The sequence below is a fragment of the Harpia harpyja genome, chromosome 13 (genome assembly GCF_026419915.1).
Source record: "Harpia harpyja isolate bHarHar1 chromosome 13, bHarHar1 primary haplotype, whole genome shotgun sequence".
NCBI lineage: Eukaryota > Metazoa > Chordata > Aves > Accipitriformes > Accipitridae > Harpia > Harpia harpyja.
In genome coordinates this window covers 38,282,384-38,307,648 of record NC_068952.1, presented here as the reverse complement: position 1 = coordinate 38,307,648, position 25,265 = coordinate 38,282,384, and the positions used below count along the sequence as shown (strand labels likewise).

At 47.9% G+C, this 25,265-nt stretch overlaps 1 protein-coding gene across 3 annotated transcripts in view; it reads right to left on the bottom strand.

Moving 5' to 3' along the window:
- FRMD1 (FERM domain containing 1) overlaps nucleotides 1-23,879 on the bottom strand; it is a 44,889-nt gene extending 21,010 nt beyond the window's left edge. For all 3 annotated transcript variants that reach the window (XR_008238022.1, XM_052806414.1, XM_052806416.1), the window contains exons 1-3: nucleotides 23,785-23,879; nucleotides 13,040-13,204; nucleotides 7,254-7,344 (exon numbers count right to left, since the gene is read on the bottom strand). Coding sequence is in view for 2 of the 3 variants with exons in the window: in XM_052806414.1 (XP_052662374.1) it covers nucleotides 7,254-7,344; nucleotides 13,040-13,135 (187 nt within the window). In the remaining variant the exon portion in view is untranslated. The remainder of the gene's footprint in view (nucleotides 1-7,253; nucleotides 7,345-13,039; nucleotides 13,205-23,784) is intronic.
- Between the last annotated feature and the right edge of the window lie 1,386 nt (nucleotides 23,880-25,265).

Sequence of the window (25,265 nt, the reverse complement as noted above, 5' to 3'; positions counted from 1 at the left end):
TGCAAGAATGCAGTGCTGCATTCCTGCCTTAATGAAGTTAATATTGCTGGAATGTCAACCTGCAGCTTAAGCCTCCATCTACAAAAACAAAGAGGTATTTCCCTCCCCAGCCCTATGTTCGTTGTGTTTTTTTTTTTTTTTTCCTTAAACTGGATTAGTGGTGAAACTTAGAGATCTTTTGCCAGGTGCTAAAACTGCTTCTGGTTTGAAAACAAGCATCTGTAACAGAGATGAGGGCACTGAGCTGCAGCACCTCAGAGCAGTGCTGTAAAGGCCAGTATAGAAATGCACAGATGGCCGCCTTTCCAGGGAAGAACATGTCCGATCTGTGGATCCAAACAGGGCTGGACACTCAGCAGGTACAAACTGTCATTGCTTTGCTGGCCTCAGCTGAAGGACAACTGAAAGGTACTAAGAAACTGGCTTAGAAGCACGCATGCATGCAAATACACACCTGTCCACCTGCAGCTACTGACACTGCATTCATGAATCTCGTCTCAGCGCTGTCAGTGAGCTTAAAAATACATCATATCAGCTTCTCTTAAAAGGTTCCCTCACGTATGTGTGTAAAGACACCAGACCTGGCACAACACAGCAGTGCACTGCACTGCAATCCCAAGAAACGCATGTGGACAGCCAGCTAGTTTGCAGTAACACAATTTACACATTTCTCCCAGTTTCAGCTATTAAGAGCCCTCAAATGAAAAGGAAAGTTTGTGGTGTAAAAATCTCACTTCAAATCAAGCAGTCACCAGAAATGCAAACATTCAAGTGCTCCTACTCTGCAAAATTAGCTTAACACATTTACATATTTAAGCAAATATAGGACGCGCATTGTTGCAAAAAAATAATGGGCCACGTCTCCAGTCACAAAAAAGTGACACAGTTCCAGCGAGTGTTGCAGATTTACAATAGGCATTATTTACACTGCAGGGAAAATGGGAATAGAAAATTATGGCTGTAATACAGGGTCAAATCAGTTCTGAGTCATTGTTACTTTAGAAAGCCATTATTTTGCATTAACCAGTGCCTCCCCATTTCGTTTTTTATGAAAGGTACGTTCCCTGCAGAAAAGATAAGTAATGGTGAATGCCAATAACCTGTTCTCCTTCTGCGCCCACTCTGGGCTAGGAGCACTGAGAAATTCCACAGACATAAGTCCTGTCCTACCAAGAGGCAGAGCTCAGGCCCCATTGGCAGCCAGGAATGTCCCATTAACTCCTTTGGTTGAGTCAAGTATATTTTAGTATTATAACTATTTAGGCAGTCCAGAAGATTAGAATTCAAATAAAATGTGAGTTAGTGCAAAGCCAAACTTCCACATAGAAAGCATTTTCTGCCTTAAAGAGAAGAGGGGGAAAATTGTCCTTGGCTATAGTGCTTAATTTCTCCCAGATGCTGCAAGAAGCCTCATGGCAACACCACTATTTCCCTTGAGAGGCAACAGGAACGAGATCAGGAGCAGAACAGAGGAAGTTAAGGGAGAGCTAAAGCTTAAAAAAAATCCAGCACTTAAAAATACCTCACAATACATGGCGTAGACCTCACATAACCTGTTTAGCTTCCCTGAATACCAGCATGGGGTTTTTTGTTTGTTTATTGAAGAAAAGATGGCTACACACTCCTTTTGCATGTGGAGCTCCCCAGGCTTCCAAGTGCTGGTGGCCTGGGGACATCAATATCCACATGGCATCTGCTCCCACCACCTCTACATAACTTCTCGATGCTCCTGGTGTTACCTCTCAAGCCAACAGAAGGAAACCTTGTCCACTTTTCAGCACCTGGCTGATTAGTTTACCAAGGTGTCTTGGTTCAGGATAGCCTTGTGTTTTTAGCTTTAGCTGGGAAGTACACATATCCCAAGTGAAGAAGGGAAGAACCACAGCAGAGGCTGGGAATAAAGCAAGGGAGGTCCTGGATGAGGTCATTTTACCTGGGATGGACAGAAGGTATACAGAAGGAGGAGTGAAAAGAGGCAATATCAAGAAGCACCAAGGTAGTGTGGCTGTTAGGAACTATTGAGGTCTGAGGACTGAGACAAAGGGTCAGTCATTCCTGACGATGGGTAGGTACTGCAGGAATTTTATGTTGGCATCTTACAGTTAGCAACAAGGCATGCCCCGGCAAAGCCCTTTGGACCTTTGGTAGCGTCACAGGGGATTCTTCTGCACAAGAAGAGCTGCAGAACTACTTCCAGCACTGCTCAACCAAGAGCAAACATCCCTTGCAATCCTCAGGCAGGAGAGCACTTGGCTGGATGTTGTACTGATGCTGAAAGAGAAACAACTGACAGCAGGTGCAAACAAAAAAATGCCTTCATAGGAAGAGACCATACAAGTACTTCCAAGGAGCACTTTTTTAACTGTTTTAACACCTGAACTCCTGCAATTCCCTCTAGGTGGCACGTTTCTGCCCACATTTTCCTTACATTGCATTTAACTTTTGCTGGAGGTATCAAAGTCACTATACTAGAGCTGTATCTTCTTAGGTTAGGATATAGAAGCAACTCATAAAGGAAATGCAACTATCCATGCAGGTATTTGAGGGAGGAGAGGCAGAAGCAGAGACAGTGGGCAAGGACTGGGGTGTAGAAATCACCTGAAGGTATTTTGGAGAACTTCTATTATAGGTCACCTGCCTTCTTAAGAGACCCTTTGTTGTAATAGATACCCACGTAATACAAAAATAACATGGTAGCGTATTCCATCCATGAACTTCAGTACTGGAGGATACACAGAGGCAGAAGAGTTAACTGGAGACAGAGTGGTCTTGGCAGAGTTAACCACCAAGCTCCTTGGCTAAGGACATGTATTGGGTTTGCATGGCAAGGTTTTGGTAGCGGGGGGGCTACAGGGGTGGCTTCTGTGAGAAGCTGCTAGAATCTTCCCCTATGTCCAACAGAGCCAATGCCAGCCAGCTCCAAGACAGACCCGCTGCTGGCCAAGGCCAAGCCCAAGCCCATCAGCGACAGTGGCAGCACCTCTGTGTTAACATATTTAAGAAGGGAAAAAAGTTGCAGGGGGCACAGAAACGGCAGCCAGAGAGAGGAATGAGAACATGTAAGAGAAACAACCCTGCAGATACCAAGGTCAGTGAAGAAGGAGGAGGAGGAGGTGATCCAGGTGCCAGAGCAGCGATTCCCCTGCAGCCCGTGGGGAAGACCATGGTGAGATGGCAGGCTGTCCCCCTGCAGCCCACGGAGGTCCACGGTGGAGCAGATATCCACCTGCAGCCCATGGAGGACCCCACGCTGGAGCAGGTGGGTTCCCGAAGGAGGCTGTGACCCTGTGGGAAGCCCGCGCTGGAGCAGGGGAAGAACGTGATGAGTCCTGCCCCTGAAGAGGATGAAGCGGCAGAGACAATGTGTGATGAACTGAACCCAACCCCCATTCTCCGTCCCCCTGTGCCGCTGGGGTCAGTAGGTAGAGAATTCAGGAGAGAATGGCTGTTTAGAAAGCCATCTTGATAAACTGATAGGACACAGAGAGACAGTGGCAGTGTGTAGGAGCTGCAAGCTTGCTCCTTCACAATCAAAGGCTTCCATCTGCTTGGGTCAAGCAAAGTTTGCTCTGAGAAAGGAGAAGCTCAAGATTCAGTATCACAGGGATCCAGGTTATAACAACAAAGGAAGCCTGGCTGTTCTTTGTCTGCTGACAATCAGTTCTGGTTTCGAAGACTGAATTGCGTCCCTGCGTACACTTTCTGATAACAAGAGAGAAGCTTCCCGCAGGGCACTAGATAAGGTTGACCCTGCAGGAGGAGCTGCAATATAAGACCCAGCTGCTGAACCCAGTGGAGCCAGCTTGAACCTGGCAGGGTTGCAGGGTCTTCACTGAGCAAACTACAAGGAAAAAATGCACTTCAGCAGCAGCAGAACACAAGGTATAGCCTGCTTGATGATCTGTGACAAAACTAGAAGAGCAACATGTCCCAAGCTTTGTGCCGGTGTGGCTTCCCATTAATATACACTCCTGAACTTAATTTTCAAAAGGGATCAAATTCTTCTTATAGATGCAAGCTTTTTACCCCCAATACAGTTGGCTGAAGGGGCTTTCGTCTTGAGAACAAAAAACTCAAGAGCAAAAGGGGTGAAAAATTCTGTTCTGCCACCATTACTGTTATCGTAAATCCTGAAGCTTGCCCTTGGCATCTCTAACAGTCAAAAGTGAAGACAACAAATTTAGCCAGCAAATGCTGGAAGACACGGTCCAAGACCTAGAGCTTAGATCTCATAGCATTCGTGGTTTGCAGTTTGCACAGTGCTTTGTGGTGCTGTTTTCATTTTTGCCACACTTAGGGGTTAAACTTCTGTTTATGATTAAGGAGCCCAACCTCTCCTGCTCACACACATACTATGAGACCAACTGAGCATTAGTCTATCTGTACAACGTCTGCAGGTCAAATGGGCTCCTAAGCCAGATAATCCACGCAGTGTGATTGGTTACAGTTCTGCAGAAATCCTTTAATTTTCATTCTCTTGCCACTGCTGACAGTCAGGGTTTTGTTGACAAATTAGCAGCAAGGTAATGGCTGCAGGTGGATTAGAATACCTTGTTCTGCATGTGGCAGCATCAGACTGCCAAAAATAAATACATAATAAGAAACCGGGAAATACACCCTTATTAAAACAGGGCAGTTATTTCTTAAAAAGCGACATCTTGGAGCTGCAGCACAGAGAGGTGAAACCATCATGCAGAAGAGGAATACTTTGGTCTGAAATGCAGTGGCTTCCTCTCTAGTTTTCTGACATCTAACCCATCCTTGCCCTGCAGACCAGTCCCACGCCTTCTCTCCACAGCCTTTCTGGGACATGGGACGACCTGCTGCTCAGCCAAGCCAGTTGACTTAAGTACCTGCAAGACAGCCCTGGGCAATGCAAAACTTACCCAGGCCTCCCCACAACCTGACTGGGCTGCTTCCCTTTTTTTGAGATGATAGCTTGCTGTGAAACCAAAATATCCTGGAAAAACAGGCAATGCCTTAAAGGCTCCTTCCAAATGCCAGAGATGGAAAGTGCTACGTTTGCAGTAGAAGCAAGACCTCACTTACCACTGGCAGCAAGGGAGACGATCACCAGTCTGTTGGCCAAAACAAGGTGGGGGGGAAAATCAAGTTGGGGAACAGAAAACAAAAGATTTCCTTTACTACAGCTCTACAGTAATAAACCTGGAGTTATTTTAAAAACAAAATAAAGAAAACCCTAAAACCCACCCCACAAGACTCCAGTCAGCAGCTTACTGGACTTTCATAGACTAAAGGTAGGGACCAGAGGAAGGAATGACAAACAGATCAGGTTTGCTCCCTCTCTTGAGGGCAGGCTGCAGCCTTCCTGGTGGCTGTGGCCATTCAGGCTGAGAAACTCACTGCTGACACTTTCGTTTCTCCTGTTGTTCAGCCCCAACACTTTGTTAAACAGAGGCACAAACAAAAATAAATCTCCTCCTTATCCAAAATCCTGACACCTGCCTGGGTGGCGGAGGGAGATGGCTGTCGGGAGGAGCCAGGGTGAGCATGCAGAGCCTCCAATTAAGCAGCTTCACAAACTGAGCTACAGAAAGCAGGAGGAAGAGTCAGCAAAACAAAACAAAACAAGAGAGGTTAATTCATGCTACTGGGCTCCTGCAACAATTTTCCTTGACGTTTTTCGAAGAGCTTTGCAAAGAATTAGCTTCTCTAAAAAGGAAGAACACTTTTGTGAAGCGAGAAGATTGTTTATGTTTAGAGCTACGGGCATTATACTTCAAGGTCTAGTCAGCATAGCTTTATTATGCAGCTTGGGTTGGGGTAGTTATACTGCATTTCCAGCAGGCTGAAAGGCATCTGCCACAATAGGGTATTTTGGGGCCAGAGCCCCTGTGCTTGACAGGGTGAAGGAAACTGCTCCACACAAAAGGTGGGAGGGAAGGAAAAAGCAGGGTACAGAAAATATGAAACAAGAAAGATATGAAAGGGAAAAAAAGTGAAAGAAACACGAGGAGAACAGGAGAAGAGCACCTAATGCAAAGACAATGGCAATGAAATTGCCCTGTCTTACAGGGGCAGACAGGAGCTTCAATTTCACCCAAGACGTCCTGCAAGTGGAATAGGCAAAAACTAGTGTTATAAAAAGGCCGTGGAGGAGGGGGGACTCATAGGAACACAGTCAACTTGTGAAAAAAGTTAAGAGTATTCAGGTTTTCCTTGCATTAAAAAAAAACGTGCTGGTTTAAATGCGCAGATATATTTGTTAGCTACTGGTTTAGTTACATTGACAGAATCTCTTGGAGAATCTACAAACCTTATGGAGATAAACAGCTTCCTCCAGTCTCAGTTTGAGTGCTGTGCTCAAAAAACCCCAAAAGTTCTTAGAGAATGAGAGCAGAAAGGAAATGAGACAAGTAAACTTAAAATGAACTATTTTATCCAACATACTCATAAGGAGGCAAAAGAAACCTAATTTAGAAGGACTCATAAAAGACTATTCTCACTTCAATGAAACAACATCTAGAGTTGCAGTAGTAAATAACAACACACTTGAGAAAAATTTAGGAGGGAAAAGTCCTTTCTATGCTTGAGGAAATGCGGGGAGGCAGGATAAGGAAGACAACAGATCCATTTCTGATTACTAAGAGTTGGGGGGTGTGGTGTGCCAATGCACACACCATCCCAGAAATGTAGTATTTCATATCAGTTTGCTCCTTTAAGGCATTATCTTACACTGTTCCCTGGTCAATACTAAGCCGTAGGACCAAGCAGACTGGACTTCAACCCAGATTAAGAAGTTTTGTATTTCCCATGCAATATTTCAAAACCCAGCATCCCCCACACATGCATTCAGTCCCCTCAAACCTTTTGAGTTTCCTCCCCCTGGTGCCACATTCTTTGCGTGTGACTTCAGAAGATAAGTAACATTTTCAGCCCCAAAGTCCTTTTAAAATTCACCTCTTCTTCAACTACTGACAGTTTTGAATTCAGTGACAAATATGCTGGCTAGCAACTCGGCTACAGGAGAGAAAGAAAACCCCACAAAGAGGTGGAACGTGTAAGAACAAAGGAGGAGAACAAAAGCCGCCCCTTCTCCCAATTTGTCTGCCCACATACCAAAGATCAAAAGAGCTCGAGAAGTCTGTGCATAATCTACATACTTTGTGACCTTATTACAATCAAATTCCCCGCAGGCACAGCCACTGTGTATATATGCACACACTGTAAATACACAAGCGGGTCTGTGGATGTTTGCCAAGTCATTTGCTCCGTGCATTGAGTTTGCTTACTTTTAACAATGCTGAGGCCAAAGAAGTGAGGCTCTTTAATCTTCACTAAATCACAAACTTGCTGAAAGAGCTCCTGTCCAGTGGCTTTGACCTGAAAGAAACAACCAATCCAACATTACAGATGGCTCACACACCTGGATGGAGCAATTCTCCTTCTTTACACTGGCCAATAAATTTTGGGGTACCACAGCAAAAAAAAAACAAACAAACAAAAAAAAAAACCAAAACCAACCCCCCAGACAAGCTTTGTTTTCGGTATTATTGCTATTATCACAGAATAATAATCAATGTGTCATTCCCCTTCCTTCACAGTGCAACGTGGCTCAGCTCAGTAAAACATGAATTTAAAGTTTCCTATCTATTGGCATCTTTGTGTAAGAATTCGGAGCACTGCTGGAACCCTAGTTTTGTGCAGTACTGACCAAACCATTTATAGATGCTTTTACAAAAAGTGTGTTTGTAATTACAGAAATGAAAATACTACTCTCTTGCAAAAAAATTTGAGAGGTTAAGAGAAAAAACAAGAACAAAAAAAGAAAACCTTCATTCAGGAGAACTAAAAATAAAAGTACACAAACAAACCCACAACTGCATGGTTTGAGAAGAAATAGCTTGTTGGTTGATAAGAGATGAGGTTGCTCTGTACCCCACACAGAAGAGCTTGTTCTGTTCCCTGCTGAGTTCTGGTCACACAGCAATTAACATCTTCATCTCCCGAAGCTGTCACCAACAGCTTATATAAACTCTTGCCCACTTCCATGCCACACTGAGACCTTCCAGTACCCTTGCCTCCCACAACGCTGTGCACGCACCGAGGAAGCACTGGGAAAGCCGAGCTGCCAGCACACGCTCCTGCCGCGGACCAGAGGCTGGGCATTATTTGCAAATACGGCACAGGGCGAGGGAGAGCCATGGCACTGCGCACCGCTACCGAATGCCCTTTTCTAGCACAGGCTCCCCCGGCAAGAGCGTGATTCTGGCTACCTGCACGTGCAGACCTGGATGTGTACTATGATCGGAAGATTCCCCCACTAAATATCGCCCCACCTACAGCCTCATTTCCCCCTGCCCCATTGCACCACCCCAGAAGCACAGACAGACAGACAACCACAGGCACAAACAAAAACCCTCAAGCCCCCAACCCTAAGAGGCATGGGGGAAGGAGTTCTGAGCAAGTGCGGATGGGGAGAGCAGAACAACGCTGACACAGACAACCTCAGGTCAGTCCAGAGTGCAGCCAGCTGCAGCCGCAAAATGGACCAGAACCTCTGGATTTCATTACGCCGCTGCTGGACAATGCAGATTAGCAGCAGCAGCAGCTGCCTTCCCAAGGGAGGACAGTGCAGCGCTACCTTCACCGCAGCAAAGATGACGGGGCAGAAGTCAACTCCTGAACTCTCCTACAAACTAATCACCACCATCAAACTAATTGCTTCCATAATTCTTCAAACCCTTTTAATGCAGGCGTGCCACACTCCTCAGAAACCGGCTGCACTCCCCTCCCTGCCCCAAGATGTACCATGTCACTAGACATGGACAATGGGAAACAGGAGGTCATTTAAGTACTCATTTTCTTCTACTTGACAAGGCATCACCAGCCAGCCACTCACTACTGCCCGATCGGGAGCTTTGAAACCTGCGCACACCAATACACACACACGTGTGTGCACAGAGGTGCTTTGGGAGGGGAGAAGGTAGTGTACAGTTCTGGTAAGACCCAAAACCACATCTGGGTCTTATTATGGGTCTCCGTGTGAGACTGCACCCTTCCAGTCTCACACCTAAATACAGTATTTGCTCAGCCGCCAAGAACACACAGCTGGAAGAGAAAGCTGGGCATGGATCCGCCTCCTTTCTCAAGGAAGCAAGCTCTGAGCATGTTCTCCTACCTGGGGAGGACTCACGAAGGAAGAGGTGACCTACCCCTAGCCAGAATGGTTATGTGCATACAAGAGACACCGGCAGCGTGACTCCAACTCACCGACTCTACGTAAAAGCTATGTGATTAGATGAATTTTGTAAGCGGCATGCTTTCACACTTAGGGAAGAAAAACCTGCTTTAAGATACTTAGTTCTAGGGAACTGAGCACTTCAATGTTTTGTGACACTCAGCCTATAAAGCAGTGATTTAATCAGATTTCTTGCACAGCAGGTACGTGAGCTACCACCTTGTCCATTCTCCTTTTGGCACTCCCCTTCTGTATCAAGTTTTACTCCCAGCCTTCAAGGCTATGCAATACCAATTACACTTGCAATCGCTGTTCCCTCCACCTGCCTTCCCCTCTGCTCAAAGCAACCAACATTTCCCTTTGCGTTTTTCATCTGTGCACTTCTCTTTGGCCTTTCTTTCCTTTGGGTATGGTTCCTATGCCAAGCTCCATCCCAGACACACCATGAATTATTTCTTTCACTGATACTCAGCTTTGCCCCATGTCAGGACTCAGGGCTTCTTTACACATGAAATTTAGTCCAAAGTGAAGTCGAGTGCAAGTTTACAGAAGGTAACTGCTACTCCAGGGTCATTCTGTGTGCAAATACTCACGTGTACTGGTTACCTATCTCTGTTTTTCTTGGTCCATATGCTTTAAAACATCAGCTCTACTGCTCACAAAACAACTGAAAGACTTCAGACCTACACTTGCCATTCACAAACACACAGGACCTCACCAGACTTCCTCCCCTCCAAAAATTTCTGCTCACACTCCCACCCTTTCTCCAGCAGCTAGGCAAGGACCAACATCTGCTGTGGCTGCTTCTGAACTACCCAAACACAGGTAGGGTGGCTGCCTGCCCTGCTCCCCTCATTGGCAGCTCAGCCTTCGCTAGCATAGGTCTCTCTCCTCTATTCAGCTGCTACCACCCCAGAAAATTTTCAGAAATCTAGTCATAAAAACTAGTTGATATTGATCAACAGGTTCAAAACTATCAGGGAGATAAGCCACAATGCTAACAGATAAACAACACCAAACAAACTGGATACCACTCCAAGATCTTTGGTGCAACAGATACAATTTCTAGTTGCACCATTCTCACTCACAGCCTGCTTAAGCTTGCTGGTGCTCGTATTCTATCTCCCCACTGGGGCTGCCTGGAACAAGGCAGACTGCTTTGCTCCGTGCTCTGATGTCCGCTCTCCCCAGCGGAAACCTCCCACTTCGCCTCACCGTCCTCGGGGCAGCTGGTGAGCTGCAGCACCTACTAGTTCTCCTCACTGCTCTGCTTCTCCTCATGTTCACAGCTGCTCTCGGGAAGTCAGTTTTCCTCCTTACCATCCCTTCAAATTCATCTATACATCCAGAAAGGTGGACACCAAAGTTAATTAAGAGATACCCAATTATGGAGAAAGAGACTTTAAAATGGCTCCTGCTCTTCTCTCTTCAACAGCACTATCTGTGAAGGGCATAAGACAAATCCATTTTCAAGAGCAGGCTTCAATCTGCATGTGACCACATAAAACACATATAGGTAAACTCTTATCTGGAAGGGTGGAATTTATATGGGAGGCGGGGAGAAAGGAATTACCTGCATAAACACTGTGCTTATCACGGGAAGGATCTATTAATTTATTCTACTGGAAGGATAACCATTCTTACCTACCTCACTGAGCTGCAAGCTTGTTTAGTATTTGCATTCCACACTGAAGAGGTTAAAAGGCTTTGGAAATCTTAAGTAGTGGCATTATTATTCTAATAAATGTACAAAGTATCATCTGTGGTTGTGCTAGTTAAATTTGGCTTCTACCAACATCACTAGAAAATTGCCTTGATGTTCCTTTACAAAAAAAAAAGATCTCTCCAGCTGCGAAATCTTAATTCTTGTTGTTGTTTTGAAGGTGTGTTGTGGTAAAGACAGAAACCAAATGAAAAGCTGGTTTTGGCTACTTGCCCGACTGTAACAGGTCATGTTTCACTCTCTATGCAATTAGGACACAACTGTGCGTTGAGGTCTCATGTTTTGGCCCAGGCAGCTATTCCCTTTCACACGCAGGCATCTCCACATACGTGTTTTCCCAACTTCCCAGCCACCAAAGCAAGGGGCAGCAGAAGCGAGGCAGGAAAACGTCTTTAAAAGGGCTACCGAGGGATGCTGTGGCAGGGACCCCTCCGCGGGACAAGGCAATGATGCCCAAGGCACCCCAACTCTTTGGAGGGGCAGCAGGCAGGAACAGGGGGGACACAGTGCCTTCCCTCCATCCCTGCCATCGCTCAGTGCAAAAGACCACTTCTTGTGCTTATTAAATGCCCTGGGGGTATTTAAAAGATGCGTAGATGTGGCACTTAGGGACATGGTTTAGTGGTGGACTTGGCAGTGTTAGCTTTATGGTTGGACTCGATCTTAAATGTCTTCTCCAACCTAAATGATCATGTGATTTTATGATAAACTGCAGGTCCAGGATTTACTGTATGGTCTAAGTGCTGCCTAAACTTAATACAGTGGAGTGTAACCCTGTGGTGGAGGAACAGCCACGTGCGTAGCACAGGCACAGGCGCAGCGAGGAACAGTGACAGTATCAGCCCTGCCAGCACGCTGCCCTCCCGCACGCCAGTCTGCACCTTCCCCGCTGCAGGGCAGGCTCTGCTATCTCACATCTTTAGCCTCCCTGATAAAAGTTATAAGAAGGTGAGATTTAGGGTCAGCCGCAACAGACCATTACCCAGGCCTGTGCACCTGCCGCCAAGAACTTAATTAAACCATCGTTTTGTGGCTTGCACAAAAGCCAGCAGATTGCAAAAGCCTTCTGGGGCGGTCGATGAGCTGGGTTTGAACTGGTAACCTAGAAGCAGAGCGCCCCAGATTTTGCTGTTAGAGCCTTGTTCCATCCAGCCCTTGTGGCTGTTTCAGTTAACGATGCCACACTTAAGCACAGCAGGTAGGAAAATTCCTACATGGATTTTGAAGATTAGCATGCATAGTTTCAAAAGCCACCCTTTCAATCAAGTGCTTAAAATAACAGTTCACCTCAACTGTCTTCTCCCACTCCCCATCCCAGAGGGGGGAAAAAAGCCACCCACCCAAAACAAAGCAAAACCTCCCCAGCCCACACAGGAGTGCACGCACACGCTCACAAGAGAGCACTTATCTTTGAGGCTAGCTTGTCGCCTGAACGTGAAGTGCCTGTGTCAGCTCAGTTTCTCACAAGTTCAAGGAACAGCCGGCGCTGCACAAGGAGGCACCGAGCCGTGGTGGACACCGTGCCATGCTGGGCTGCCAGCTGACCTGGCTCCGCTGTCACTCACGCACACACACTTCAGCATTTGAAGTGTCGATCAAAGAAATGAAGCGACTTACCTCTAGTTTTTGTGTGTACAAGTACTCAAAGGAGGGAAAAAACCCCCACCCTCAATGGCTGTTTACTCTGCCTTAGAGTCTTTGAAGGGATCTGCAGACTATCAAAGCCAGAACTAGCTAAAACGCCAGAGCAAACGGTCAAGTGTTGGGCACGCTTGCCAAGTCGTCAAGGCACTTCAGGTTCAATTTTTTTAAAATGGCTAGATTATTATCAGTGGCAAAAACTCTCAGAGAGAATAAAAAAAAGAAATAATAACAGAAAAAGAGCAGACGAGACCCCCTGTCCAAAAACATAACCAGGACTTTTAAGGAACTCTGCAAATGAGTTGAAGCTGCCCAGTTAGAAAATGGAACACCAATTAACCCTAAGCTGGCTAATAGCCTTTCGGTCAGCAGACCGGCACCAGCCTTTTGGGACAACAATGGGAGCTAACAAAACTGAACCGCAGCCTCGGCCGCGACGCAGTGACCTCCCGGCCTCCCTCCCAGCCACTCACCCCAACGACTAGGCTGAGCTGCTCCCGGGTGGGCAGGAAAACGCAGACGCTCCGGCTCTCCGGCTGCATCCTGCCTGTCAGCAGAGCCCTGCTCATGGTGGGCAGCTCCACGGGGTCCGGGGTCTCGTCTCCGGGCAGGCGTCAGGCTCTCTTCATCCCACGCACCTGTCGAGAAGATGAGAGCATCAGTGCCATGCTCCTGCCGGCGCTGGGAGCATCCCGTGTTTGACGGGATGTTTTCCTCCTTGCTGTTTAAAAAAAAAAAAAAAAACCAACAAACCACTCATCCATTTTACAGTGCTATGGTCAATGTTTCCACCAGCATCACAGCACAAGCCCGGCAGTCGACCTTGAGATAGCTTGCGAGTCCCAGGAGAGCGCCACAAAGCAATCAGGTCTCTCCAGAATAACAAACCACACTCAAGGTTGAGACGCATGTAAGTGATAAGGCAGATGACACCACGGACCACTTCCCGAAAATGCCCACAAGACAGGGGGGAGCACCCCGTCCTTCAACCTGGCACCTCGCTCTCGCCCGAAGCGGAGATCTCAATGAGCCATCAGCAGGCGTGTGTCAGTGCAGAGGGCTTCCTCGGAGCTGTCTTCCCCCTCATCCCAGCCCTAGACCCTAGGAAACCTCTGCCCCAAATCCCCTACACCTCAACTCAAAGGAGGAGGTGGAAACGCATAAACTCAGAAGGCTGAGCTGTTGTATCACACTTTTTGTAAGAGGAGCACTGCCAGCCTCCTCCCAAGGGCTGAGCCCAAGCTGCACGAGCATCTTAGAGCTGAAGTTATGGTCATAGAAATAAGAGAGGGAAATTCAGTTCACACCCAAAAGTACAGTAGCTAACATCGTCTTCAGGTTATAGCTAGGTTAGACACAGTTTCCTCAGCAACTTGTGACATTTCATTTACAGCCCTCTCTGCTCCGATGCTCTCCAGGGCGAGGAAGCATCCTGTGGCACCTGACAAATCCAGCAGGAAGGGGAGACGCTCCTCTAGGGTGGGTTAGGGATGAACGCCAGCAGAGACCTGAACCAGCAAGACTCCAACTGGTTATGGGATCCGCTCCATCCAGGAGCAAGATTTGATGCAAGTCAAACCCTGGCTGCCCCAAACAAAGTCACCCTGGCATGACTCCCTTCCACCAGCAACACCTGGACACTCACCACCAGCACAGCAACAGAGGTGCTGCTGGCTGACGCCTGCCTGCAAAGCCCCCCATGTCCCTGGGGACGGGCACGTACCCCAGCAAGGGCAGCCGAACGCACCGGCTCTGGCAGCACTGCCCTCTCCCACCACCCACAGCACAGCCCATCTTCCGAAGGGATGCATGGGCTTTTCCTCCACCCTCCAAAATGGATTCAAGGATGAGGGATCATAAGCAGCAAGGAAGCAGGTCATGTTATGCTAACACATGACATATATACATATATATGTACGTGCATGTGTGCATTACATTTAAGTTTTAAAAGCATTTGGTATTTAAAATCATGTTTGTCCTGTTTCAGGATAAAAATATGGCAGAATCACACTCTTGTGTGGGAGGCAGAAAAAGCAAACCTTCATGGGAAAACAAAGTACAGTACAGAAAAAAAGAACTTGGATCTACCCCTCTCCCTTCAATTCCATGCTCAAACTTTTTTTTTTTTTTTAATCAAATACAAGAAAAAGATCTATAAGTGTCCTTTTGCAAGTACAAAAGCTGTTCCATGCACCTCCTTCCCTGGGCTGGCATAGACAATGCTTCTTAATAAAGCATTTTTTGATACAAGTTCTTTATGTAGAGCATCTCTTACGAGACAGAAGTACACAAAAATTGCATTTAATGTATTAATGAAAAGAGGGGGTTATTAAAGGCTATTACGATTACTTTTTTTCAAAATCATAATTTAATTAAATGAGAACTAGGAGTTTTAAAAAGGAGATTGCTCTAAGTTATAAGCAAGCAGAAAAAAAACATTTGACTTCCTGGGACAGGTGAGAGCTTCTATTAAATGAAATATTAAGAGAAAAACTGATTTATCCTCTCTTATCGATATAATTATACTGATGAGCTCTCAGGCTCCAGGCTACACACTACTAACAGCTGTATATAAGTTACAGATGTCTACAGAATGACTCGAGGGCAACAGGTCACCATTATTATTGCCAGCTGATGTCATATGTGCCATAAACTTTATCAACAGCACAAAGACCTCGGAGTATGAGCTCTAGCTTTCCAACATAAGGAGGTCTGTCTTAATTGTCAAACCGCTGCACCGAAACATTCCCACTCACAACGGGAGATCACGTCCAGTGAAGATGTTCATGCAGCTCATAAAAGAACTGAAAATAGGACAAAGAAGTGACCACGAACAACATGTGCACATAATGTTCTGTGGATAACTGAAGAAACTGAATCCTACTTCCCCATAGCCTCTATAAAACAAAGCTTCTGGAAAGCTTTTCCTCTGGTCTCACATCTGCTTTGTCCATTTGACTTTTTAAGAGAACAACTGTGGACCCTGGAAGTGAGAAAGGAAGTGAGAAAGGAGGGGGAGAAGGTGTTTTTCTTCTTAAGTTTAAAACAAATGAGCTTGTGGACCCTACCACAGCAGGTAAGAGGTTAAAGCAGCAACGTCCTTAATCTGAAGGGGGAGGACAAACACAAGCCCAGCTCAGCCTTCTCTTCTTTAGAGGTATGTTAGGATGTGATAAAACATAATGAATCATTAACTTGCTAGCATTGCATGTTTACACCTTTTTTTCTTTTTAAAAAAAAAAAAGTTGTGAGCCAAGAGTAACTGCCCAATGAAAACAAGTGGCCAGAAGGAATGCTCTTACTTAAACATACACAATTTCAGACTGCCCATATGCCATCCTTTTGTTTACCACAGATTCCAACCTCTTAACCTCAATTAAACCCTAAAAGCTCCAGCAAATGCACTGCAGATGAATTAATAAAAGCTGAAGTCAATCACTGGCCTCTGGGACACCTGACAGGTTGTTTTTGTTGGGCTTTTGGTTTTCTTTTTTTTTTTTTTTTTTTAAATAACATCACTTCATGTTTTAACTCCGGGAGAAGTGCATTTTGAGATGTAATTGCTTCGTCAAAAGCCTGGCAGTCTATCAATGAAACAGCCAAAGGCACTATTTATTTGTATTCTTCTGGTATCAGCCAGGAGGCTTATTAGTGCCCAGAGCAGTGGCACAGCTTATTTAGCACTGTTTATTTTACCTAAATACACGTGCAGTGGAGCTTTCGAAAACACACCAGTCATTAATTTCAAGACTCCTCTGATTAAACAGCTCAAACATGGCCATAAAAACTCATTAAGAAAAACCCTCATCTTTCCCTTCTCTCGCCACGGCCCCTCAAGCTGCCTCCCAGCACCAGACCAGAACATCAGCACTTGCTGGGTCAAAGCAGGAATGGCTGAGGCTTGCCCCATCAAGAGGGGTAAGAGCAGCAGAGCCCTCCAAGGGAGGAGGAAGAGGAGGAGGAGGGAGACTGTTCACTTCAGATATCAGCAGGACGGCTAGCTAAACCACCTCACGCTGCCCATATACACAACGGCACAAGGATGACCTGCCACCACTGAATTTGGGGCCACGCCACGGCCAGCCTGTCTGGAAGCAGGTTGCATCCAAACAGCACGTGGGTTCACGTAGCCTTATGAGCACCACTGTATTTTACACATCAGTTCGTGGGACCACAGTGAATTGGGTCCTAATCCTGACTTCAGCCTCTAAGTACTGCCACAACCGCATCTCAAGGGGATAAAGCAAATAAATGAATGAGCAATCGCCTACCAACTCAAAGCAGCAAAACAGAACAAAGTCCTCCTCTACCGAGAAGAAAGCACAGCTAATTCTGTGCTTCTCTCAAAAACACCTGGAAACATGCTTTGCAAGGTTTATTACAGTAAAACATCTTAGGAAAGCTGGTTTTGCTAGAGCTGACAGAAAATGAGCATTGAGCACCTTCCTGATGAAACCTTACCAGAGTGGCCCTACGGAGTCCCATCAAAAACTGTCCAGAAACATCAAGACTGTTCTTAGCATTTTCCAGACATAATCCAGAGATGTCTTGGGCCTCTGAGACAACTAGACTCTTAGGCTGCAGTTTCACCATCAGCTTAAGAAGCTTTAATCAAGGCAGTCCTGCAGCAAGACAGACAGACAACTGCCTGGAAAAAAACCTGCCTTTGGCAGCAACCCACACTTGGGCTGCCTCATACTCATGACGAAACATGGCCTTAAAACTGAGAACCCCCCTCACCTTCCAGGTATTTTGTCCCCTCAGAGGCATACTGTAGGGCACCAGTACTGTCTGCAAAACAGTAATAAAGAGCCTGAGCAAGTAAAAGATGTAATGATGGCATATATTAGCCTTTCCCAGCAACTTTAAGACACCACCCACCTCCTTTGACTGTCCCCCAAGATGGGGATTTCTCTGGAAAGATGCATCAATCAGGAGGGAGGGAAAAAAAGTTGCTTGTCAGGGCAGAAAACAAGACTGAAGCTAAATAGCTTTATGTCACGGCTGCAGATGAAAAGTGCCACCTGCAACCAGCAGCCAGGACAATTAGGTCACGTCCTGCGGCAAATTCCCCGAAGCACATTGACTTCTCAAACGTAGCTGCCTCACCATCACTCCAGGACTAGCATGACACATCCAAGGGCAAGGATGCCACAAGGAGGTAAGCTGCTAAATTTTATGTCCATACAACTGCTTTTGGGGTAGAATACACACCTGCCTTCAAACACCGTGCACTAGTTAGTAGGAAGCCCCCCAGAACTGACGCAGCTTGGCTGCAGGACAGATGCAACACTGGCAGGGAAGACAACTTGCTTTCCGTCCACAGATGCAGGAGATGCAATTGCAGCAGGCCTTCTGCATCTGCTAGCAACACCTGTTAGATCCGAGTGCAGTCCTCTCACAGGGATGGGATGTGGGCCTGGCTCCCACCTTCCCTTTAGGATTTTCAAAAGGTACAATGGGAGATGCACCTAAAAACTCCAGGGCTGTGGAGCCCTAGCAGACTTAGCCATCACCCTGTACCTTTTGGGACAGACAGAAGGGGAAATCGCTGAACATTGGTCTTGGATACCAACCAACATCCCTTTTCCTTTCTTCCTGTACAAGTAGCATTCCCTGGTGACACCGAGATTTAACAATAGAGAAGAAAATGCTTTCTCGTTAGTCTTCATCGTGGGATTAGACACAGCTCTTAGTTAGGCATGACTGCCCACACTCTACCTTTGTGCTACGAAGTCTTCCTGCCCCGTGTCAAGCAGCACGAGCGAGTGCTAGAACATGAAACGTGCTCTTGAGTTTGTAACTCTTCTACTCTACACCCCCCGCAACATGGCCAGTGGGCTTAGGAAGAAGGGATCTCCCAAAATTCCAGGGGAAACCCATTCCTAACCTGGGACCATGCTGCTATGCTACTCTGTCTGTAGGCTGCCCTAGCCCTTAAGCTCAAGGATGAGGGACAACTCTCCTACCCAGGGATGTCAGCGTTCTCTGGTAGCCAAGCAAAAGTGACTCAGGTTTTTGGGCATGCATCAGACTTTACTGCTGCTAACTAGTCCTCAAGGAGAGGAAAAAGGCTTAGCTGAGGACAGAGCACCAAAGTAGTTGCTCCTACAGCACATGGAAGCATAACAGCAGGGCAGCGGTGGCAGGACCATGCAGGGTGGCTGCCACGCTTCCATCCAGCTCTCCCATGGGATGAAAAAAGCTCCTCAGCAGTTCGCTCCCTGTGAGGACAGCCCAGCATTAATCACCTGGGCTTGACCTTTCCCTGAAACCAAAACTGAGTTCAGGAGCCTTTTGGGAGAAACAGACAGTGAGTATTAAACGCTCCAGGCAAAAAGGGACAAATTAGGATCTCGCAGGGACGACGTTTTTCCATCACTTCCAAGTGATGGAAAATGCCTTTGAATTTTTGTACACAAAACCATGCAGCCTTTCAAAATATATTATTTTATCAGAAGCATATGCAAAACTTAGCAATGTACATGCTTTAAACAACACCTAAACAGTAAAGTCTGCTGCAAGAGCATGCAATTCCTTTCCAGCATGCCTTTTTCCTGGCAGGGACAAACATTCTCTTGCCAACGTGGGAAGAGCAATGGATCAACTGATCCTGCCTTTTCATTGATTGGTAAAAGTAGTAGCATGTACCCTATCAGTCTGACTACCAACATGAAGTTTCTCATTACAATGAATTTTTTTACTTCTGTATAATCTATTAATGGGCTTGTTTATTGATTACCAATCGCTTATAGGGCTTCCTCATACTTCATAAATCAAGCACATTAATTGAAGTTTATGAATAAGTAGCAACTGAAGGTATCAATTGGCCTAGGTAAATACAGAAGCATAAGAAAGAACCAGCAAAACATGGGACAAGGTGTGAGCCAGCCTCAGTGTCCATTACACCTCGCATAAAGCAGCTGCAAACAAAGCCTGCTCAGAAGCACAAAGCTCTGCTTTCTCAGCTGGATGACCAAGACAGCATTGCATGAGATCTCGCAAAGGTTAAGGGAAATGAATTGCTTGAATAGCCATTCAATAACAGCAAGCTTGCCTCCACTCAAACACATGGACACATCTCTTTCAAGATGGAGCCTTACAGAAAGCTTATTCATGGGCATACATATGCAGAGCCAGGAGCGCAGTAAAGAAAACGCCACAGTCTGGTACCTCAGTGTGAAGGACAGCAACAGAAGATTGACTTCAGTTTGGTGCTCCAGTGGTCGCACTTCTGCCAAGTAGTGCAATCTTTCCTACAGACTGTTCATCTTTTGTATCTATGGGAAACAGGAGAGGCAAAGTACAGACAGAGAGCTGCAGCAAGGTCTTTAAAATAAGGGAAAGTGAGGCTTCCTTCCCAGCCACTAACCGTCAGAAAGCTTAGCAAGTGCACGGAGAGCAGCAGCAAGACCTGGTCTCTCTACTAGCAACTCAGGAAAGAAGCATCTTTCTATAGCGTGCAAATTGCAAATGTGCGAGGTCTCATGACCCAAAAGCCTATCAGTTAATTCTCCAACTGGAAACACATTCCTTTTTTTAAATCTACCAAGCCTATAAACAGGATTTCTCCCAAGCAGATCTATTATACTCTTGCCTTAAGCACAACAGCTGAGAGACACTCTACTACAAGACTGTCTTTGCAGAAGTTATTCCATGGTGATGGTATTTTTATATTTGAGCTGGGCTGGACTGAATTGGAACAGATCACCATGCCTTCTGAAATATTTTGCAGAGCTGTCCAAAAAAGCGTGAATAAACTCTTCCTTCATTTTCTATTCTCACCGAGATCTTGCAACAGTTCTAGAAGTAAGCAGACTATGAAATCTTTATTTAAACAAACAAACAAACAGAAAAGCGCAAAGCATCATTGTAACTTCACAAGCAATACCTGGAGTTGCAGGACAAATAATGACATGCTTTTACCAATATATCATGTAAAGAACTCTTCTGAGCAGGAATAGCTTTGCTACCAGTAATAACCAGGTAAAAAAAACCTGGCTTACTTCCCCAGAGGAAGGAGAAAGTCCACTGCTGATCTCATGGCATTTGAATCACCGTCTAAATATTCAGACCAACTACGCAGCTTCTGCATCAGTTTGCTTCTAACGTTTTCCCCCTTAAGTTTACAGCTAGCCTGGAACATATTCAGAGCAAAGAGGAATATTGATTTATGTAAAGTGGATGGACTTCCAGAAAGAATAGATAAAACTCTGCCCGGTCCACAGCTTGCCTCTATTACAAGTGCGAAAACACCAATCTGCCAATACCTTGACAAAATTAATGCAAACAGCAGGGTCTTCATGATTAGATGCAGCTTCAGAGACTGCACACAGTAGTGCCAGACATCAACTTCAGCAAAGCAACAGGGAAACAGGAAAAGATGGCCCACAAAACAAACAGAACAAAAAACCAGCTTTACAGAGAGTGCTGCATTTTTGAGGCGATGCTGAATTTTGCAAAAAGAGGAAATAAAGCAAAAAAAGAAAGAGCCAAGCATAAAAAAATGGTTTAACAAGAAGCAAATTACTTCCTCCTGCGATTCTCCAAGGAGCAGCTCCTCCTTGTCAGAGGACTTGTTTTGGGCCGAGACCACCATTTATCCATGCTCAGTTACTAACCACACACTATGAATTAAGGTACCACTGCTAAACACCACCAAGATAATCAAGGAGCACTGCAGTAGCATAGGACTTTCTGCAAGAAAAGACGTGTAACCCTGGAGCACAGTAAGCATGCAAGTAATTTACATTGTCTTGGATGAACAGTAGGGCAACAACTTTACTACAAAAGCTAAGTGATACAGAGTTAACCACTGCATTCATACACTTTTTACCTGCAGTGTTGGGAACTGGAAAGGGTGCTGCAGCTTTACAGCACTATCAGCTTTGCTTTGAAAAAAAAGCAAAAAAAAAACAAAAAAAAAACCAAACAAGAACCTGACATGGCCCTTACCTGCTATCAAAAAACCCTTCCTCTATCAAAAAAGACTTAAATCAGAAAAACACATGTAAGTACAAATTTTTTTGTTTGTTTTAGGATTTTTTGTTTCAGGAAAAAAAGGTGACACAAATTTATTTGTCACTGGTGTTTATCCCAGTTTATCATGTTCATATAAAAATCTAGTTAAGAATAACAAAAATCCCTAGGGAAAAAAACCTGTCCAAAGAGCACAGACAGTCTTTTTTGGTAAGCCACTGAAAAGAATCACTGCAACTCATGTTCTTCAACAGCATTCTGTAGACTTATTTTTGCTTATACTTATCTTACCCTTCTTTTGTCGTCCCCCCCCCCCTTTTTTTTTTCCCTAAGGTGATCTCTGCAAGAAAACATTTTTTTTTTTTCCCCTTTTGGATTCCATTGTCTTCAGATTTGGCATTCCTTACTTGAATCCAAAACACTGGCTACTACACAGACTCTCAACAGCGCCAGTGCTGAAAACAGAACACTTTGATTAAGAGTGCACAACAATTAAATGGGAGGAATAAACAACAGAGTGAGGCCAAAGCATCTGTTGTCATTCCAAGTTTTCCAGGAACAAAATAAAAAATAAAAAAAAAAGAAAAAAAAAGATAAAAGCTAAACAAATGAATGGGAAACCAACATCCAAAAAGTTGTTTTGCTTTTTTTTTTAAAACATTAATCCAGAGATCATCAGTGCTAGGAATACATCCTCATTATTTTCTCTGGGAAAGTGCCCTATGCTTTTGAAGTATTTATTGTCAGGGCCTGGGCAGTTCTCTGAAGAAGGGACAAGGTTCAGGCAGCACATTACAGTTTCCTGGTGTGGTGGAAAAAACAGATGTGCATTTTAAATGTCACCGGAGAGTTAACCTGAGAGCCTGTCACTGCAGAGCAGCAGGAGAATCATCTCTTGATGCAGAGGATGACGATTTCTCAGCACAGGACACCCAGAGCCTCTCCCTGTAAATCGTTACCAAGAAGGAATTCAAGAGGTAGAAAAACAATGAAGTACGGAGACTTTTTCCTTTTCGACACCCACCCCCTTCTCCCGTGCCCACATACCAGCCGGGACACCCATCTCCTTCCCCGTCCTGTCCCGTGCCGGTAGATGAGAGTCCGTCACCGCCGTCAGACCACCCAGACCAGCCCCGCGCGACGCCGCCAGCCCCTGGCTGCCACCGAGGAGGTGGTGGCAGGCGCTGGAGGAGGCCCAGGTGCTCGGCTGCCTGCCCCGCTCGGCTCACCCTGCCTGAAGCGCTCCAGCAGGCAGGGACCCATGCGGCCCCGAAGCCGTCCCGCACCTCCCGGCCACGGCCGGTCACCCTCCCTCAGCACCTGCGAGACAGGTGGCAGCCAACCAAGTGCTTGTCGGGAAGCGTCCCGGCCTCCTGCCATCTTACGTCCCAACGGAGCCCTTTCTTTGGGACACGGCCAGCTGCCCGGCGGCGTGCCGGAGGTCTCTCTCGTCGTGCAGCCGGTGGTACTGCTGGGGTGGGGAACGCGCCCCGGCATCACCTCATCTTCTGGCACCGGCATCATCGCCTCATCTTCTAGCACCGGCATCACCTCATCTTCTGGCAGTGGCGAGGCCCACGGGTGGCACAGGACGGCGGCGAGGGATGAAGGAGCTGCCACGGCTCCGCAACTCTTGCAGAGCCCCATCCCTCCCGCTCCCAGCCGGTGCCTGCCCACCCTCGCTGCCTCCAGCAGCCGCAGCTCCGAGCTCGCCGAGGCACCCACGGCCTCAGCCCCGCGCTCGCCGCTGCTTTGACGGCAAAATTCGTAACGAAACGAGAAACCGCTGCGGCACTCCGGCCGAAATTCAGACCTCCCTTTATCGCCAAAGCCGTAAATCTGCTTTTGCGCCCGCTAACGTACCGGCAGACGCAGAGGAGAGCCTCGGGCAGCTCGGCGAGCGGCAGGCACCCTTCCCAACCCCTTCCCGCCCGCGGTGCGACGGGCCGGTTCCCTCGCCCGGGCCGGGCGGCGGGCGCAGCCGTTCCGAGCGGCGCCTGCAGCCGCGCCGTGCCCGCGGGCCCCCAGGGGGACCGCTCGCCACAGCCGCCCAGGGCCGGGGCAGGTGCCGCTCCCGCCCCGTCCCCCGGTAGCTCACCGGGGCCGCGCCCGCCCCGCCGCCGGAGGAGCCCCAAAGGGACGCGGGAGCCGCGGGAGCCGCGGGACCTCCCCGCGCCGCTGCCCCGACGGCGGAGCCCGAGTCCCGCTGGCTGCGCGGCGCCGCCGCCCGCGCACTTACCGCGGGGTGGCCCCGGCCGCGGGGCTCCGCCGTTCCTCTCCGGGGCGGCATCCAGCGACGGCCGGACCGGACCGAACCGAGCCGAGCCGGGGCGGGCGGCAGGCGCACGCGGGTGCCCTGGAGGAGGACCGGCGGTAGGGGCGGGGCCGGGCGGGGCGGGACACGCCCCTCCCCCCGCCCCGCCCCGCCCCGCCCCGCCCGGTCCCGGGACTGCACGCCGACACCCGCGGCAGCCCCGCGCCGAGTTCTCCCGCCCTCCCTCCGCGCCGCCGCCTCAGCGGATTGGCAGAAACGGGGAGGGAGTGGGCGGGGCGGGCCAGCGGCGTGGCCTCGGGTTGGCGAGCGTGGCCGTCAATCCGCTCCGCGGGCGGCGGGCCGGCCTGAGGGGAGGAGGAGCGGGGCGGGCGGTCGTTGCGGTCCGGGAACGGGCGCTGAGGGGAACGAGCGGGCGGCGGGGCGGGCGGGGTGTGCGTAGGGGGGACCCCAGCGGGGGAGCCCGCCTGTGGGCGGGTGACGAGGGGCTGCCTGCGGCGGCGGCTGGCGGGGGTTTTGTCCCCGTTCGGGGGCGATTTGGTTCTTGGCGGGGTGCTTTGTGCTGCGCGCTGGCAGCAATAAAGTCTACGCAGGTGAAGTTTTAATTAGTCGCAGCACGGCACGAGAATTGAGTCGGGGTCGCTCTGCCGCCGCCAGGCTGGCTGGGCAGCGCTGGCAGGGGGAAATGGCGCCAAGCGTACGAAGGCGGGAAGAGTCGGGGTCAGATTTGGAAACGCCGAGGGCCCCGCGGCCTCCGGGAGCCTGCGTGTGCGGGAGGGGTTGCGCTTGGAACGACAAACCTTCTCGCCTCCCTCCCTCTTCTATGTGATAGTCTGCTTTTTAATGGAGTACTTTTCCGAAAGAAAGCCGACGTCATCTCGAGTCCTGTCGTGTTGCTCCCTCTCCCTCACAAGTAGGCCGCTGCTTAGTTGCCCCGCACACCCGGTTGTATTTGAGGGTCCAGCCCGCATGGGAACTGGGATGGCAGCAAGCTGTAAGGGGAGCAGGTGGGAAGGCTTTCGTACAGTGCTGCACTGCTCTGCAGGAAAAGAGTTGACATTTGCCCAGGAGGGACCGCATGAGCAAACCTGGCTTGTTGGTGTGACGTGACCACCTGACAGGGTGAGGGAAGCAGGGCATCAGGGCATGTGTCCTTGGTCCCAGGTTTTTCTCCTGCGTTTTAGGTTTGACACAAGACTGGATGAAATGTCAGTCTTGCCCGCATGGATGACAACTTACCTCTGCCTCTTCTCAGCTGGATTGTAATAGTGAGGCTGCTCTGTGAGCGCGGGGGACATGTCATCACCAACCCTTTCTCTTCCCACAACGGTCATCTGAGAGAAAATATTGGCATCTTACTCGTTATCTGAGCAAATGTGTAGGCACCTCTTTTCAGGAACGGTTCCAGGGCTGTGGCTCCTAGATGAACAGAGGTGACCCCCCCAGTG